The 19341-nt window shown below is 41.9% G+C and overlaps 1 protein-coding gene across 2 annotated transcripts in view; it reads left to right on the forward strand.

The window, feature by feature from the left end:
* PPM1H (protein phosphatase, Mg2+/Mn2+ dependent 1H) overlaps positions 1-19341 on the forward strand; it is a 206278-nt gene that overhangs the window by 138270 nt on the left and 48667 nt on the right. The window contains exon 5 of one of the 2 annotated variants that reach the window (XM_027826419.3): positions 11920-12004. The exons of the other annotated variant lie outside the window; for it this stretch is intronic. Coding sequence (XP_027682220.2) covers positions 11920-12004 — 85 coding nt within the window. The remainder of the gene's footprint in view (positions 1-11919; positions 12005-19341) is intronic. 2 annotated transcript variants of the gene reach the window in all.

Consider the following 19341-nt stretch of genomic DNA (forward strand, 5'->3'; position numbering starts at 1 on the left):
TTTGCCTAGCCTCGTAGTATTTTTGTTTTACTCTGTACAGTTTATAATTAGGACCCTACCAAATTCACAGCCATGAAAAACACATCACGGACCGTGAAATCTGATTGTCTCCTCTGAAATCTGGTCTTTCGTTTGCTTTTACCCTGTACTGTACAGTTTTCTAGGGGGAGTCAAGCGTTTCTCAAATTGGAGGTCCTGACTCAAAAGGGAGTTGCGGGGGGGGGCGGAAGGGGGTCACAAGGTTGTTTTAGGGGAGGTTGCAGTTATTGCCACCCTTACTTCTGCACTGCCTTCAGAACTGGGTGGCCAGAGAGTGGCCGCTGTCGGCCAGACACCCGGCTCTGAAGGAAGTGCCCGGCCAGCAGCAGTTCACAAGTAAAGACGGCAATACCATACCATGCCACGCTTAGTTCTGCGCAGCTGCTAGCAGCAGCCCTGCCTTCAGACCTGGGCTCCCGGCCAGCAGCCGCTGCTCTCTAGCCACCCAGCTCTGAAGACAGCACCGCTGCCAATATTAGCGCAGAAGTAAGGACAGCAATACCACAACCTCCACTACACTAACCTTGTGACTCCCCCACAACGCCTTTTTGGGTCAGGACCCCTAAAATTACAACCCCGTTAAATTTCAGATTTAAATACCTGAAATAATGACATTTACAATTGTTAAAATCCTATGACTGTGAAATTGACCAAAATGGACCATGAATTTGGTATACCTGTATACTTATTTATAATAGTATTTAAGAAACCTGTAAAATAATCTTATCTTTCTCTTCTGATTTTTTTCATTCCCTATTAGCTAATCTGGATTTACTTTATCCTTTTTATTAATGATTAATCTGCATGGCTGTCTTAACCTTCTTATTTATGTACCACTATAACAATAATAATAATCAGCAATAATAATCATACTTCACTCTGAGAGTCCATAGATCCCAAAGTGCTTTACAAAAGGGAAGTATCATTATCCCTATTTTATGGGTTAGGAGACTGAGACTCAGAGAAATTATCTGACTTGTCCAAGGTCACATACTGTGCTGACTCAGCAAAAAATCCACAAAGCATTTGGAATAGCATCCGTGCTTAAGTCTTCCTGCACGGGGAGCAGAAGAGATCTAAGCCATTTATTCTGTGTAAGCCTTTTTCTAATTAGAACCTTAAAAATTTCTAGGTGACAGGATTGTGCCTTTTCTTTAAAATCTATGGCTATTTAGAATCTTCAGGATGCTCTCTTACCGAGTTCATTATTAAAAATAGTTGTAGGTCCTATTTTGGTCAAACTATCTGTGCCCTTTTTAGATTATTGAACCTTACTGGGACCACAACTGAGGTGCAAAAACCACTGAAGATACTGAAACCTTCAGTTGCCTAGCTGGCAACCAGCAGCTTCAGCCCATCCAGCTCAAGTGAGTCTGTCAGCAGACTGGATTGAACCTACCCTTTTAAAACAAAGCTGGTGTTTAAAAATAAATTTTAAATTTCTCTCTCTGCTCCAGCTACAGTCTGATGTGCAGAACAGTCTGTCTTCACTCAGCAGAAAGTCATGGAAATAAATGTACTGTCATTCACACTGGGAACATAAAAGCAAATCCCACATTCTCTCCATTTTTTCTTTTTGCCTCCCTTGCTTTGGAAGCCTGGCTTGTATGCATGTGGGAGTCACTGTTGCTCCCTGTTTTCCATCCTCTTTGTGCAAGGAGAAGTTAGAATTGAAAAAAGAAAGGTTAAAAAGAACAGCAGCAACTTCAGGTTTTACACCATTTTATCCTAATGAAGCTGTTGGAAGTGATTTTGAATAATACCATAATTGGCTATCCTCCTTAAATGATTAATTTAAAAGTAAATAAAAGTAGTTGACAAGAAATAAGCCTTTACATTTAGTGGTGAGAAAGCAGAGACTTTCCTGATCTCAGTGGACAATGAGTTTCAGAAGACGGGTGCATTATATCTAACTGAGTGACTGCCTACAATGATTCATTTTGCAATGAAGAAGCACAGAGGCCTGTATCAGCAGGTCAGGAGAGTTAAAGAGAAAGCTGAATGAAAAAGAAGACTAGAGTCCATCCCACGCAAGGATTCCTTTGAAGAAAAAGCAGCCTTCTTACCTCTTCTCCGAAGCTCATTCATTTCTATGAGAGGACTTATATTACATCCATAGCCCTCTAGCAAGTGTTTGTGGCATTGCAAACAGCCCTGCATACTTGGTAGTTTGTGTAAAATGGGCCTTTAGTCCTGACCATCTTACTTTCTTCCATACGCGAATTACTGGCATTGCAGGTTACGTGGAAGTGGAGGGTACCTTACTTTTGCAGTAGCCTCTGGGGATAGGCTAGCCACTTTCTGTTTGTTACCAGCTCCCAAAAGGCATGCATTTTCTTGCTTTCTTGCTCATGGGATTTCCTTCTTATTATTTTTTTTTTTTTAAAGCTACATTAGCCACTGTAAATGGAATCACTCCCTATTTATTTATATTACAGTAGCACCAACTGAGATTGGGTTCCCATTACATTTAACATTGTATATGTACATAGTAGGAGAGAGCATCCATGCCCTGACAAGACAGACAAATGATGGGAGAAAGGAAGTTTTCTCCCCACTTTATAGATGGGGAACTGATGCAGAGAGAGGTGAACATCATACAGGAAGTCTACGGCACAGCTGAGAACTGAATCCAGGTCTCCCAATGCAGTGCATTAACCACAAGACTATCCTTCCACCTGTGTCTTTTTGACAGATCACACAAAGGAGGCTCTTGTGGATTCTTCCTAAATATTTTCAGAACCAATGCTGAGGCATATCAAGTAGGAGAGAGTCTAGAGGGAAGCTTTCCAGATTCACTTGGAGTGTACCTCAAGTCTTTTGAGAACCCTGCTTTGCTGGAAGCCTCTTTCAACTTCTCCTGGCCCTTGGACTCCACAGGCTTTTCAGGTAACTTAAGCAGTTACAGCTCATCAGCATCTAGCTAAAATACCTTGAGTCCAGTTTCTAGTTTCTTAGAGCTTTACTAGAGACAGAGGTTCCTCATCAACTCTGAGTGTGTATATGTGCAGGAACCCTAGATGAAAACTCTTCCCATAAGATCAGGCAGATATTATTGTCAAGGCTATGTAAAGGAATGGAGACTTCCACTGAGATGAGATGAGATTACTTGTTTAGGGTTGTCACGCACATCGGTGTCTCTGAGATATCCAGTCCACTTACCAAGCCTTTGGACTCCCGCTTGGTCGTCTTCCATCCACACTCATTGCAAGAGCCATCCTACTGATATAGAGGTCCTGTATCCAATCGATATGCCCCTACCAACATAGCCTACCCTCCCTCAACTTGTCTTCAAAAGGAAAAACCCACTTTAGGCGATGTACAACCTCATTTTGTTTCCTGTCTTTGAATGTCCAACCATTTGATATCAATATATTCACTTCTATGGTGCAGACATACTGATTTCCTTTCTTGTGGCTGGTCAAGTCTCTGTTTCATATATTAAGATGGCTCAAATTACAGTTTATACACTCAACTTTATTGGCATATTTTTAATCACAGAGAACTGGTGTCATCTCCCGCTATTTGCACCAGGCAGCTTTGGTACAATGCCAGATATCACTCAGGAGAGCAGCGTTGTTAGCCATCCTATGTATTTAAAATCCTATGAATTTAAAAGTAAATTCTTTCACTTTTGTAGCTCTCTGCCTGTGAAGTGTGGCATGATCCCCTCACTCAAAGAAGCTAGACCCTGTATTCAATGCTGTCTGATACGATATTACAGGATGCTTTAACCCTACCCATGTCAATAGCCTATACATCCTTGCAGGTGTTGCTCTTCCTGCTATACTCCAGGAAGTGTCTAGTAGAGTCGAGTCCACAAGGCAATGCACAGATCCAAGATGTCTGCTATATGACATAACACCAATGTTGAGTCAACTGAAGTCATAACAAAGCTTTCTTGCCACTATTAAACCTCTAACATGGTCACCCAACCAAACAAGGGTTCAGTTATGGCAAATGAGTAGAGAACGATCCTGTAGCCTGTGCGCTTTGGCATCCACAAGTCAAGCACCTTCCACACAGTACAGATTAGCCCTGGTCTATCTAGCATAGCCTTAACTGACTCTGCACTAGAGTTGACTGGTCTAGGGAGGCAATGATTAGGTGGGACTACATCATTGACCCCACTACCTGTGACTGTGGCAGAGAGCCTCAAAATATGAAGCATCTCCTGAACTGCCAGCGGCTTGAGTGTGAATGCTCTTCCAGTGACCTGGTGGAGTGCAGTGATCTGGCAATTGCATGTTCATGGGTGTGAGGGAAAGCAGTGTGAGGACACAAGTAGCAGCAGCAGCAAACCTTGGTCCCACTATTTGTTTTAAGTAATCAAATTGGACAAGGATCAAAGCTGAAGCAAGGAGTCCAGATGAATATGGACAATCTCTTCCAAGCTGAGATGAACGTCATCAGAAGAATACCTCTAGGGAGCAGCTTTTGCAATCAAAAGGCCAGTGAGACTAGCCTGGAGAAGACTCATGCTGAAGAAGACAAATTCACTATTGGAATCATTTTTAAAAAAATCTATTAATTGTGAAAGGCAGTCTGAATTAGTCAGCCTTTGTTGGATAGTGTACTTGCAGAGTTGACTATGGTTCATGCAGATAACATCTATTGACCTCAGCCATAATTATTCATTCTGTATACCTGCATGTATACCTGCATACAATCCTGGTATAGAAGTTGATAATCAAACTCTGTATAACTTCCCAGACACCTTCCCTTCAATTCCAACAACTTCAGCTCCTGGAGATTCCTGCTAAACTTCTGCACACAAGAAATAACCAAGGCAAAGTGCGGGACCGACAAGCTAGGAGTCCCCTCTTACTGGTGTTGATAGGTGTTGATGGACAAGGGGAGTTCAGTATGAAAATCCATACTCATTATTCTCTTTGGCAATGAGAAAGCCGATCAACTCAGGTGTTAATATGAATGAGGAAAAAGCCCTCCCATTGAAATGCACAAGGACGGCTCCTCTACTGCAAACAGCTTCTACTTGGCTATTGTTGTTCTGCATTAAAAGTAGTGTACATCTTTTTGTAAAAATCGGCCAATCAGAATAGAGGCTTTGAAATGTATTAGCAACCCTTATTTTGTCCAGAGTGCCTTACTTTACAAGTAGCGTGAACTATACATTCAAAAGTAAATGTGAGTAAATCATACAATTTGAAAGAAAATAATTTTGTATATTGTGCTGTATTCTTGTGCTTAGGGAGATCTGCTAGACTTATAAGCTCACCTCTTCCACAGAATCCACACAGTCGCAGAGCCATGTGGCTTCTCACTGCAGTTCTCTTACCCTGGGAATGCAGAAGGAAATAGCTGGATATCAGATATATTGAGGGGAAGGAGGGGACTCTATAGCAGATGCCTTCCTCTTTGGTTCGTTGGTGAGCACTCCCCCTGCCTGTTTCAATCAGCTTTAACCACTGCATAGGGAGCTAGCCTAAGAGGTAATGGAGGGGCCAGGAGCATGTACTCCCTATCAGTGAGAGTTACTGTAAAATAAAAGCTTTTCTGTTCAGTTGAAAGAGAAATTATCCAGTATTTGTGATCTGTATATGAATAATTATGTATGCAAGGGCTAGGTCTGATGCTGCCGCTAAGGAATGTAAAGAAACCCGGGTTGGGAGGTTGTGAAATGAGAGTAGATGGAAAGCAAGAGAATTTCATCTGCTCTAACTCTTCCTGATTCTGTGTTTTGTTGATTGTATGTTATGCTAGTGGGGGGCATTGAGAAGAGAGGAGGAATTTGCAAGCTTGTCTGATCTGAGTGGGTGAAGCCTCCAGTGTAAATGGAACATTCTTGTGGAATTGTGGGAGTTTTGTTATAGTCTTCACTGGGACCAGGATTTCACCCCCCTGTGGGTTTTGATAATGGACATGTCACCATTGGAACTCATCCTTGTTAACCGCTAACTACATTTCACACCGTGGTCTATTTCAGTGTCCTGCTGGGTCCTCCTTAATCTGTAAAATTATAGAGCTGGTGCTATGGTTCCATGAATGTTGCTGATACAGCAAGATGTTTGTAGAAGCCAGCTGAAGTAAGAGACTGAGAAATTAATCTGTGTCATATTAAAAACAGACTAGTCTAGTTAGTAGTAAATGAAACAAAGGCTGTGTGTTTTAATATATTTAAACCCCATCAAAATTCTTACACAATTTTTCTCTTTTATATACGGGAACATCTAAACAATTGTATTCTGGTCATTTTCTAAACATTTTTATTTGTTAGAAATTTGTTAAGATAAATATAGCTGATTTGTTTTAAGTGTAACAGAAACTAGCAGTTGTGTTTTCTGATCTTTCTTAAAAAATACCCATTAGAGTATTAGACCAATTCCACAGTTATAGGATTTACATGTTTTTCTCAGCTATTTTGTGACACAACTAATTAAAATCTACTTCTTTGTTCCCCTTTGGATATAATAAAACCTTGCCTTATTCTGTCTGTCATTCTAATCCCTCTTTCTTTTCCATTGGCACATTTCTAATACCTCTTCAGACGAGTCAGACACTTCTGGTTCACAGGTACAGAATCCACGCTGCTCAACACCTTTTGACAAAATGGATACATCCTCCCGTGGCTTGGAAGTGATATACGCTGTCAAAAAGTGTTTTCCAAATGGTTTCTCTTTGTCACCTCTACCAGATTTTATCCTCCATTGTAGAAATGTTCAGTTTAATGTTGCGTTTCAAATCATTTTCGGCTGAAAAAGTGTGTAATGGAATCAGGGGGTCCCATGAATAGTCTTAACAGTAGGAGATGCCTTTTTTGTTTTGAACACTAGATTCCCAACAGACCCACGACAGCAGTGAAATTACACTTTTGACCTTATTCACTAAAGTGTTCTTTTCTCTTTATGATTAAATGAGAGTAACCAACAATGACTTTCTCTAAAATGCATGAGTTTCCCTCTTTTCTATGTTTTTTACAAGAAAGGAAGCCTGGCAGTTCCCAGATGATTGCCTCCTCTTAAAGGGGGACTCCTCTGCTCTGTGCATGCATTCGCTCTCACATTTTTATATAAAAAGTGTTTTATACATTTTTAAGGGATAAAAGATTGATTTTCCTCATAATCCTTAGTAGCAGGAACAACACTGAAATGCAATGACCAGTTACCCATTTTTGTTGCCTCATGAACCATTCAATTTAAAGCCAGAAAGTAAAAATCTTGCCCCAACCATTGCTTTAGGGTATTGACTCTGAATATGACAAATAAAAAGAACTTTAAATATATGTGAGAATGGATTGGACACAGTGCTCACATGCTCAGAGATCATTCAGTTGGCCATAATGAAATGCACAGTTGAGTCAAACTGAAATAAAAATGGAAACATTTTCTGAAGAATCACATGTACTCCTCTTACGCTTCCAACCTGTGGATGTTTCCCTTCATATACTTGTGCACTAGGCTTTGGCCCATCCAACCATTAGGTAAATGCAATATTGCTGGGATTTCCCTCTGTACGACCTTAAGCATGGACACGCAGGCACATCAGTTGTATGGCTTTTCAGGGCTGGGGGGTTTATTAGATCAGGCAATACGTTCCATGGATTAGCCTGGTCAGAAAAGAGGTAGCAATAACAGGTTTTGGTTCATCCAATTTTGAATACTTGAACTGGTTTTTATTTCTTAAATACGTATTTTTCTGTCTCTTTCTACCAGCTCTAGCTATTAAAACTAACTGTCCGTATTTGTAAAACCCATGTAGCCATGCTGTGAAAAGCACATGGTGGAATTTCACAGTATTATTTATGTAGGGTCTATGCTAAGAATACAAGTTATTGGGCTCAATACAGGTGTAACTGGGTGAAATTCTATGGTTGTATAATAAAGGAGTCTAATAGTGATCTAATGATCCCACTTCCCTTAAAATATATGAACAGTTTTTGTTCCATTTATTTAATTGCTCTGGGATGAAGTGGTGTTTTTCTGGGCGGGGAACAGCACAAAGCCAATAAACTGGAAGAGAAGTGAACTTTAAAAGTAAATACAATTTGGGGCCTAAGGTATTTGACACTTCTTATTTCATTTCCTGCAGTAAGTGCTTTTTTTAATTTCTTCATAGCTGATATAAATTAATGATTGCTATGGATCTGAAGTAACCTTGTCATCAAGGAATATTCTGTTAGTGTTGACATAATCATTCCATACAAACATGAATCACCGAGCCTCATATAGCAACCTCGCCCTCTGGCTGTACTATAATGTTTCACTAGTGTAGTTAAAATTAAAATGTCAGCATTAAATATGGCAGAACCAGTTGGGCTGCGGGAACAATAGCTTCTCCAAATCCAGTAGTTTTCTATCTAGCTATTCCCTTAAAGAGGCTTGCTTCTAGGACAGCCTCCAAAACATAAGTATTCAGACAGTTGCAATTCTAGTATAAAATCACATAGCCACAATCCCACAATACTCTGGGAGCTAGCACTTCCAGAAGTCATTGTGCTTTATTACACACATTCACACACACATCCTTCATGTGTGATGAAAGCAATAATGCTATAACATGGCATTGCTGGTATGTGAAATATGAAGTTAAAAGCTGAGTTCCCCCAGCACTGTAGAAATGTGTATTTTATACTTTTCAAAATAGTTATTTTAATGTTCTTAGTTCCTACATCAGTCAACAAAATTGCTCCCTTAAATCAAGTCATTTTTAAAGTGACCATAGTACTGATGTTGATCGTACTGGAGACTGAGGGCCTTGTCCACAGAACAGACTCTGTTTAGGCAGCAGCAGTACTTCAAGGGTCATGGCAGGGTACTTCAGTCTCCATGCCCAATTAGGACTGATCCAGTATCCTTTGGATTTATTGGAAAGATTCCCTTCTTCTTCAATGAGTACTGGACCAGATCTTTAATCCTTAGCTTCCTTGGTGAGATCGCCAACAAGCTTGCCAGTTGTGGTGCCAGCATCTGTGATGTGGACTGAAAGTAACAACCTTCAGTGACATGTAGCTGTTAAATGGCTTGGACTGAGTACTGGATAGCTTGAGAGAGTGGTAATGGGATATTGAGCACTACTATTGATCTGAGCTGAATTCAAGCCAATGACCTAGAAGTGAAAGCCTGACTGTCCCGTTTCTAATCTCTTGAGCTATCTAGTCCCTCAGTCCAAGCCATTTTATTCTTATGTGCAGTTGCATCTCTCTCTCACATGTTAAGATAAATTCTAGATTTTTGTATTTAACATGAATAAAATTCAAGGGAATTCAGGACTTAGGCTCTGTACCATCCTAAAAGCATTTTTGCTTTGATTGTTCCAAGGTTCTCATGCTGGGCTGGACTGTTTCACACCATATGGCTGTAAAATCTAGTCAAAACAAGCTAGGCGCATGAAACGCTGGCTTTCCTACCTTAAAATTTCATTCTGTGTGCGCAATATTAGTCCCTTAGGGCTCAATTCTGCCCTCAGATACATGCATGAGACAGCCATCAAACTTAAATAGGAAATATTCCAGTGTCTTCCAGGACCTGAGCCCTAAAATGTGTTTTGCTATAGATCTCCTCTTAAATGGCAGTTTTTTTAAAAAACAGTAGAACTCATAAGTTAATAGTCTAACAATAGTATTGATGTGTGTGATGCTTCCATTGACTTTAACAATAGCTCCTTTAGACCAAATTTAGGATCCATAGGATCTTTCTGATTCATTCTTTTAAGATAAATTCTGTTAATGTCTTTTGATCATTCTAGCATGGCTCAATACAGACTATTTATCAACATACTGAAACCCTAGACCCTTCAAACTGTGTCAAACCGATACTCATGAGTCAAATTACAGATGAAAGGGTTATGAAAACTGGCTAATGTATTTGAGCAGTTGTCTCTGTTTCAAAGCCACATTAAATTAACCATTAGCAAAAAATAAAGCAAAGCTGCACGCACACAAAACAGTCAGTGCTGTTCTTATTTCAGTTTTGCAAATGAAGGTGTTGAACTTCTGGGCATACTGCGAAGCCTAATTGTGACTTCCACCAAGTCATTTTTACCGGACTGGAAGGGGGAGGGGGGGGAGATGACAGGCAGACCCATCACTAAATTAAACTATATTTAGAAAAAGATTCTGCCAAAATTTCTCCCCAGTGTTCTCCCCATTTTAAAATGATTGAATTATTACCACTAGGGGAATCACTCCCCACACAGAAAATAAATGGAATTTCTGATATTAGTAGTAATGGTATTCTTAGCTTTCATGAAGTAAATGTGATGCTGTAGGGTGGGTTTCTATGTGTTCCCCTCTAACTTCCACTAATAAACCTGTAGCATCATTTGCATGTGGAATTCAGAAAAACCAAGAGCAATAAGCTCATAGTCTCTGTCAGAACTATTCCCCCCCAATTTTCCTCCCCCTACAGACCCCTTGCAACTGAAGCCCCGCATTTCTGCATTCTCTGCAACACAGATTCAACCTCTCCATGCGTCCCTGTTCATTTCCACATAACCCCTACAATCCCACCCAGCCCATTTGCCCCTTCCATCGTTTCAATACATCATTGCTATATTTGCATATTAGCTAGTGATTTGGAGGTTACATTCACCCAATATAGCATGAAATGACTCATGGGGATGTGATGTATTGTAGTTATGCAATAGACCTAATTGTGAAAAGCAGCACTTTAAGGGGTGTTTTCCAAGGAGGGTCTGTTTTTTGAATCTCCATTTAAGGTTCATCAAAGTGTTTGTGTATACAATATACTTTTGATGGCTTTTCAGTGCCATTAGGATACCCAATGTAGGGTAGCAGTCAACAAACGGATCAAATTATCAAAGGAATTAAGATTCGAATAGCACAAGTAAAAAGGGCATAAAGGATCACAGAAGGAGGGATCAATATGATGTTAGAACTGTAAAGACTTGAATTCAAATAACAGTAACTTGTGTATGCATAGTGTAATGGCAAAAAAGGAGGAAAATCAATACAGCACCAAGTTTTCCAATTTTAAAATACTCTAATCTAGATGGGCAGATTTAAAGATTATAAAATCTTTTGGGAACATGTATGTCTTCTCTAACCACTGTATAAAGCACCATGAGTGCACCACTTAAGGGGCTGCATAAATAATAAAAAAAAGTATGAGAATAAAATTCTATTATCAGAATGGATACATGAACAATAAATACAGTAGAAACATGGACCAAATTCTTCCATGGTGTATGTCCCATTGGCTGAAACAGTTACACAAGGGACAAATGTGGCATTTTATTTTATACAGATATTTTATAGAGATGACAGAAATATATTCATTGTTTGGTAGAATTTTCTTTTCTCTGTGCTATTTGCAGAAATGTGTGTGAAATCTGCCAGATGATCTATAGCCATCCCGTTACCTGTCTTCCTCTGGCAGGTAGCTAGTTAGATTTGTGTTAAGCAGGATTTGCTTTGCCATTTCCATTTGCTGCGAGAATGGAAATGTTCTGATATGACATACGACCAATGAATAACTGGAAAGTGGCTTTCATGAGTCATCTGAAGCCAGCAGGTTGGAACGCGTCAGCCCCTACTGGGATTAAAGCCTGCAAAGGGTGGTTCTGCAATTGGTAATTCTGCAGTATCTCCTCTGGGTGTCTAGCTGTAACGAATAAGAATGTACCCTGTCGACTTGGGTTGAAATAACTCCTGTCCTACTTGTTTGGGTGCCTGATTTTTCTGAGCTCTAAGAATGAGGTGAATTTGACATAAGCAAATCTACTGTTTTGCTGTTCCACCAAAAATAAAATGGGGCGAGAGTTGGCCAGGGGGGAAGACTGTTTTTTTGTCTTGCTCTGGTCAGAGCAGAATAAGACCCAGCAAATGTTAGTTAGAATGTTAGTACACATGTCCCAGAATTTTCTGTAGTCTCTACTGACAATGTTTGATGACAATTGCAGGGCCATAATAATCAGGAACAAAGAAGTTATTCCAATGTCTTCAGAATTCACTCCTGAGACTGAGCGTCAGCGACTACAATATCTGGTAAGAGACATGAGGATTGTACTAGCTGCTGCTGCTACTGAATGTTGCTCTGTCATGTGCAAGATTGTTAGGTAACATTTTACTATAGCACATCTCTGAGCACACTGAGTAGGGTACTTCACTCCCTCCCAGTATTTACTGTGCAATGGTATTTAATGTAGCAGCTTGACATTTGTGTGTGAGACAGACGGTGGTGCATATTGTTTTCCCGTGTTTTATTAGCATGGCTGACAGAGATCTCTTACCCAGGCTGGATCCACCATAGAGGTGGTTTCATTCAGTGTGGGTGGTCTTACTCGGTGTGAATAAATGTGGATTGGGAGGGATGGATGCTTTACTAGTTGGCTCAGGGCAGCCGGACCCCCTACAGCCAATGATTAGCTGATGAGACACAGGATGGTTTATGTGCAAAGCACTATTAGCCTGTAAGCCATGTCACAAATAACCAAATATATTTTTACTTCTTTCTGACTCAAACTGCCATTTAATTTTTACACCATTAAAACTAACAGTTGAGCCCATTGATTGCTGTATGACTGTAACAGGGCACTGGTGGGCCCCTCTAGCTTCTGCCCCTGCTGTGCCCACAAACCAGCCATAGAACTCTGCTTTGGTGCAATCACCCGTGCTCTTTATTTACAGTAGAAGTTCCCACCACCTTGTAGCTACAGACAGCATCAGGCTTACAGCCTCAGGGACTGCTAGCTTGTGCAGCCAGCAGGGGAGAGCAGCTTCTAACTCCCTGGCTCCTCCCTTTCCTCTGCCCCGGCTTACTTCCTGACAGCCTTTATGTAGCCCCTGGCTAATGAGGCCAGCAGCTGTTCCCCATTTGCCACTTAGGCCTGGACTTACTCCGCCAGCTCCAATTCCCCTTCCCTGATTGGAGCTGGCGTGACAGAGGGCTGGTTCAGGGTGTCCTAGCCAGCAACTTGTCACACACCTTCCCCCTTATGAGCCACCAGGTTAGTCCTTCCTCGGCCTCTCCACCCCCATCCAGTGGGGTTCATCCGGGGAAGCCTCTCCCCCTCTTTCAGGCAATCACGGGTGTCATCTCCTGGAGGTTCCTTCATCCCCCACCCACTAAAATACACTGGTCGCATGGGTGGATGTCCCCATAGCTGTGCTGCCACCCATGGGTCCTCACACCAATCACACCCCAGCAGGCATCCCTTCACCTTTATCCCCTTTTCTTCTGGTAGGGGGTCAAGGCAAATCCCAACCTCCTGTTGGACATCCCAGGCCCTCCCAAGCCACCAAGCAGGGTCCCCATTTCTTCTCCTGGGAGCTGCGTTGTGGGGAGCTCCAGTTGCCCCTTTTCTCCCTCTAATGGGGCTTGGGCTGGCCATCTCCCCCGCACCTCCTTCCCCTCGATCTACCCTATTCGGGCTCTCTTGTCTAGGGTTCTCATGGTTGCTACCCCGAGGGCCGTGCTTCTCTTCCTCTCTGGGGCTTCTCAGTCTAGGGGTCCCTGCCCCTTCTTTGGGGAACCTTTCCTTTCCCCTCAGTCCATACCTAACACAATGTGCTATGGTAACCCCTCTACTACCCTGACCCGCTTCCATTTAAAGCTTCCCTGCACTTCTAGGGCCACCTGGGCCATCAGGCAGTATCTCCTGCCCTGTGGATACACTCCAGGGCCAACTGTGTACCTGGAATTATCCAGTGAAGTTTTATCAGCCCCCTCTGGATGAGTGAAGGGGCTGAAGCTGTATCCACCAGGCCCCTATGGGGTTTCCTCTCCCCCTCATTAGGATGGTGGACAGCCTCTGCCCCCTTGTCCACCCTCTAGGACTAGTCCAGCCACAAAATTTGGCCCACCCACATTCCATATCTGGGCAGTCCCCCTTTTTATGTCCTGGCCGCCTGCACTGCCAGCAAACAATCACGCCAGCTCTACTGGGAGCTTCTCAGGGTTCCTTCTTCCCCTCAGGGCCATTTCCAGGAAGGGGTTCCCTCAGTTTCTTCGTCAACTCTCTGTCCTTTATAGGATCAGCTCTCTCTTCAGGGAACATCTGCTTCCGTGTTCTCCTCGATCAGCTTGACTGCTTTATTGACTGTACTTGGCTGATGTCACCTGACCCAGACTCGGATATTCTCGGGGCGGCCCTGTAGCAATTGTTCTAAGATGAGGGCATCCATTATCTCCCCTACCGTTTGTGACTCGGGCCTCAGCCAGCAGGTGGCCTAGTCCATCCGTCTCTGGGCAAATGCCCGGGGCAGCACAGCACCCACCCATCGGGCCGACCAGAACTTTTGGCAGTATTTATTCTCCAACAGACCCAATCTAGAGTGGCCGCCCTCACTGTCTCATAGTTCTGGGCTTGTTCCTCACTCAAGGCTATGTAGGCCACTTGAGCTTCTCCCACCAGGTAGGGAGCCAGCCATAGGGCCCAGGTTGCCCTATCCCATCCAGCACCCATGGCTACCCTCTCAAATGTACCAAGAAATGCATCCAGGTCATCTGCCAGGCCCATTTTACAGGGTCCCAAGCCCAGCGGCTGGGTGCTATTCGCTACTGCGGGACTCACCATTCGTGGCAGGAGTTGCTGCTGCATGCTGGCCTGCTCTCTTATAAAGTCTGGTAGGTTTTTCTGCTGTTCTTTCTGACAGGTTAGCAAGGCCTGTCTCTCGGCCTTGTGGGACTGCTGGAAGACTTGCAGGGCCTTCTGCATCTGCTCCTGCTGTTTCACGAGCCATTGCAGGGTCTCCTCAATCTCCGGGCCACCAACCACGTCCTTTGGCTCAGGGTCCCGGACAAGCCCGCACATGTAACAGGGCGCAGGTTGGCCCCTCTAGCTTCTACCCCTGCTGCACCCACAAACCAGCCATAGACCTCTGCTTTGGTGCAGTCACCTGTGCTCTTTATTTACAGTAGAAATTCCCACCACCTTGTAGCTACAGACAGCATTAGGCGTACAGCCTCAGGGACTGCTGCCTTCTGCAACCAGCAGGGGGAGCAGCCTCTAACTCCCTGGCTCCTGTCTTTCCTGTCCCCCTGGCTTCTTTCCTGCCGGCTTATGTAGCCGCTGGCTAACAAGGCCGGCAGCTGTTCCCCGTTTGCCACTTAGGCCTGGGGTTACTCTGCCACCTTCAATTTCCCTTTCCTGATTGGAGCTGGTGTGACAGAGGGCTGGCTCAGGGTTTCCTAGCCAGCACCTTGTCACAATCACATATGAGATCATAAAAAGTGGCACTGCAAATAGATTTCTTACCTGCTACAAACCAGTCTTTTGGTTTGCCTCTCAAAAGTTCAAGTTAAAGTTAATGCAGTCTCATTATTAACTGGGCAAGTCAAGGCCTGATGGTCTTCTGTTGTTCCTAAAATACCTTTTATGTTCAGCCTGGTCCAACTGTCACAGTATTTGGAGGGATAGAGATGCAAGGTTGTTGGGATTTAAAAAACTTTTTTTTGGAAGAAATGCCTTTTTGTTTTTCTGTGCAGATTTAATTCCTATTCCAGTTCATTGCTTGAGTCTGAAAATTTCAGAGGAAATAACTGCTTTGGGATGTATTCATATTCAGAGAACCAAATACAAAGCAGCCCTCATAAATATTTATACTTAGTTATATTTAAAATAATTTGTTTTCCTGTAAAATAAAGGGAATCTGTAGTATCTTGGGAGCCTGGCACTTCTCTAGGAAATAAGAGGTAAAGCATTGCCTACAAGGGATTTTGCTCTTTTGATGTCCTTTCTGGCTTATATTTGAAAACAGCAGCTGATTTGAAAAACACTTCTGCTGTTTCCCCTTGAATTTTCTTTACCTATTTTTGTTTATTTCATTTGTATATGTAGCAAATGTGCCTGGGCCACGGGTATCATGTTCAAAGGAAATACAGGCAAGACAGCAAGAGCGTGAAACAAAATTAGAGACAATTTCAAACGTTCAAAAGGTAACACTTTTACTTCAGTGTAATTATAAAAAAAAAAAAAAAAAGTAGCCATCTAACAGTACTTTGAGGCACTTGGAAAATGAGTGTCAATTAGGGCAAACCTCAAAAGAACCCCAAGTTTTCTTATTTAGCTTGAATAAGCATCCAATTCCAAAAGTTCAAATGCTTGGTTTATAATGTATCTAAACCATCTGAGATTCCTGGTCATTCTCCTTATCTTTCCAGGGCCATCACCTGTCTCTTTTCATCCTTACATCTCGGGAAACCAATATTCACTGCACTTCCTTGTCTTACGGGTATTTACTTTGGATTTGTTTGGATGCAAGTCTCTAGCTTCCAGTTTAAATGTAGTTTCCCAGTTCCCTCTCCCATGCATACCAGACAACAGGAAGAAATGCACATTCTGGTCATTTTAACATAAATATTTCACTCTGCAGTTGTTAGTGACAATGTAATCTTCCTTCTCATAATATGTGTTTTAGCTCAAATGAACTATAAACCCGCTCCAGTCTTGTGTCCTCCAGAAATAGAGAAGAAAGTGGCACAACTCACTGTTGCAACTAGAGCTAGTTTAACAATGCAGAAAAACTATTAGAGAAAAGATTTTCTGACGAGCCCAAATTATAGCGTAGTTTTTAGTATGGCCTGTCCTACAATATCCATGAGCATGGACCTATAGCTTAGCAGCTCCAAGGAGCTCTTGGGCTTCCATTCATTGAGTCACTCTCACCCCAACCATCTAGTAAGGACTAGCCTCACCTAGAGTCTTACTTCTTTAGGAGAAAAGTGTACATTCAAATGCAACCTGCGTTTAACTGAATGCAGCCCCTGGATTCCTCTCACTGATTCCATATGGATGTTTGCAGCAGAAGTAATCTGCTCTGTCAATGATCTAGAAACTTCTTGGCATTACAGATCCCCTCCTAGCAGGCATCTTCTCTTAAAGATATGACACCTTAAGATACAGATAATTTAGCAAAAGATGTACAAATGTTACATGCATTCCCTTCTCTCTCCAGATTCACACCACTTGTTGTCGTCTTGCTCCCAAATAGGTTCCATTCATGTAGTAGGCCCTTCTTCAGACAGGCTTCTGCAGCCTACGAAGTGTTGTCCTTTTGCTTTGAAGTTGTGGGACTCGGCATTTGTGACAACCTTTTCACTATGATCCCTGAGGCACTCTGGAAGAAAATCATGGTGCTTCCCTTGCTAACATGCTATGAAAAAGATGACAAAATCCAACCAGATACTGACTGTGCACTGATTTGTTGCCTTCTGAAGTTTTCTAAGACTTCAGCATTTGGGCTGGCAAAAAATATATCTGTGGAGATTGCCCCAGTCAATTTCCCTTTTATCTTCTGAAGAGACTTTTAATATGAATCATTCTAGATTTTTCCATTTAGTGCATTTTTGCAACATATATTTTATATGTATTCCCTTTGGAAACTTCTGTTAATATTGACTTTTGCAGATAGGTACAACATTATCATTTGCATAACAGTCAGCGTAAATATTGTCCGTATGCAGTTCGAGGCAGGGTTCCTGCTTCAGAAAGTTTGCAGTTTAGAAGGACCAGGAGTGGGCAGAAGGAATTATTGCTATTCCATTTTACAGATGAGGAACTGAGGCTCTGAGACATTACATAACTTGCTCTACAATACACAAGAATTCTGTGCCTGAGCTGGGAATTGAACCCAGATCTCCCAAGTATATCTAGTGCCTTAGCTACAAGACCATCCTTCCCCTCATGTAATTCTTTTAAATAGATACTTCTCTGTCTGAAAGATTAGTTTACAAAATATTACCTGGTACATGGAAATATTTTGTATGGTTTGGTGGGGGGGCTCCTTTCAACTTCCTAACAATGAGTGTTGGTTAATGGTAGTACAGTTTACTTCCAAAATATGCATTTTGTCAAAAATTTCTTACTCTTGTGTTTCTTTACACATTCACCTTAGATCCAAATCTGCAGATGCACCAGAGCTCTCCTTGGTGCACTGGGCAGAAGGAGGGGCAAAGGTGGCTATAGGCCACTTTTTGTGCTCGTCTGGTGCTGGAGACAGCCAGTGTCAGTTCTCCACCGGTTGGAAACTTTTCTTTATAAAGGGAAACTACAACTCTCCACCAAGGATCTGGCCCTATATTTCTGATCCTGGAGACTTTGTTTTCTTTTTCTAATGTTTTCCCCTGTTTAGATTTCCTGTTATTTGGCTTTGAATATGGATCCAGCCCTAGAGTAACTGACCAGTGTGCTTGGAACCTCTCCTGGATGCATCGCACTTAACCTTTTCCAGTTTAAGTGTGGGGTCATGAACTCAAATGTAGTGCTTGAGGAAAAGGCACAATGATAATTGTCCTTGTATTAAAGGAATAGTACTATACCTTGAGGCTTGGCTGTATGTATGGGTGAAAATGGCAACCCTAATAGTACCATGAGTTGCAATGAAACTTCTGATATTGGATGTCACAGAATGATACATTGTAGGATAGCCTGAGTGAAGTAATCAATATTAAAGGACTTCGCAAAGAGAATTGTAAGGCACACAAATGCTCTCTACAGCCTAATTTGTTGGGATATTGGTACATAAATGTGAGTTAACTTAGTTTTCACATTTGCTTTCCAGATCAATTTTAATAAAAAGGAAATGGGGAAACCAGCCTGTTGAAAGAAAAGTGACTCATATTTCCATGAGTGGGTTCCTTTCTACATGGCTAACTGTTAAAAGAACATAACTAATGCTGAATTTTTAATATAGACAACCATAAAATGGCTGACTCCCAAAAGCATATAATACAGAGTACTGTAGATTTGTGCCAAAGTAGACAGTAATAACTGTTGAAAGACCAAAATGGTGGAAAATATTTTCTGTACCCTAAAACCAGAATAGTAGAGTGAAGCCTTCTTAACTAGCCTGGTAAGGATACAGAAAGTAAAGTATTTGATATTCACCAAGGTTGGTTGCTTTTGCTTTAAAGCTAAGTAATATTTTTTCTGTGAACTATATTTTTCCCTTAGCATTCTTTTAAACCTAGATTGAGTGTATGCAAAATCATTGACAAATGTGGTGTCTAACCACTATCTAAACGTTGTTAGAATTGATTCACATTTTGCTTTTGTTGATCGATTAAAGAGATTTCTTTGTGTCAGCTTGTGGATCTCCTTTTAAAGATCTGCAGATGTTGAAGATTTTTGTTTTGTATTTATTTTCTTTTTCTGTTGCAAAGCACAATCTGTCACCGGGGGAAGGCAAAGAGCCACGCCTTGTAGTAAATAGGGAACAGTTCTCAATAAGTCAGTCTGAAAGGAGTCAATCCTGTGTTTTATAAAAAGAAAAGGAGGACTTGTGGCACCTTAGAGACTAACCAGTTTATTTGAGCATGAGCACCAGCAACCACATACCACACAACAGAACCACTAACCCAGGAACCTATCCTTGCAACAAAG

This window comes from Chelonia mydas, chromosome 1 (genome assembly GCF_015237465.2).
Source record: "Chelonia mydas isolate rCheMyd1 chromosome 1, rCheMyd1.pri.v2, whole genome shotgun sequence".
NCBI lineage: Eukaryota > Metazoa > Chordata > Testudines > Cheloniidae > Chelonia > Chelonia mydas.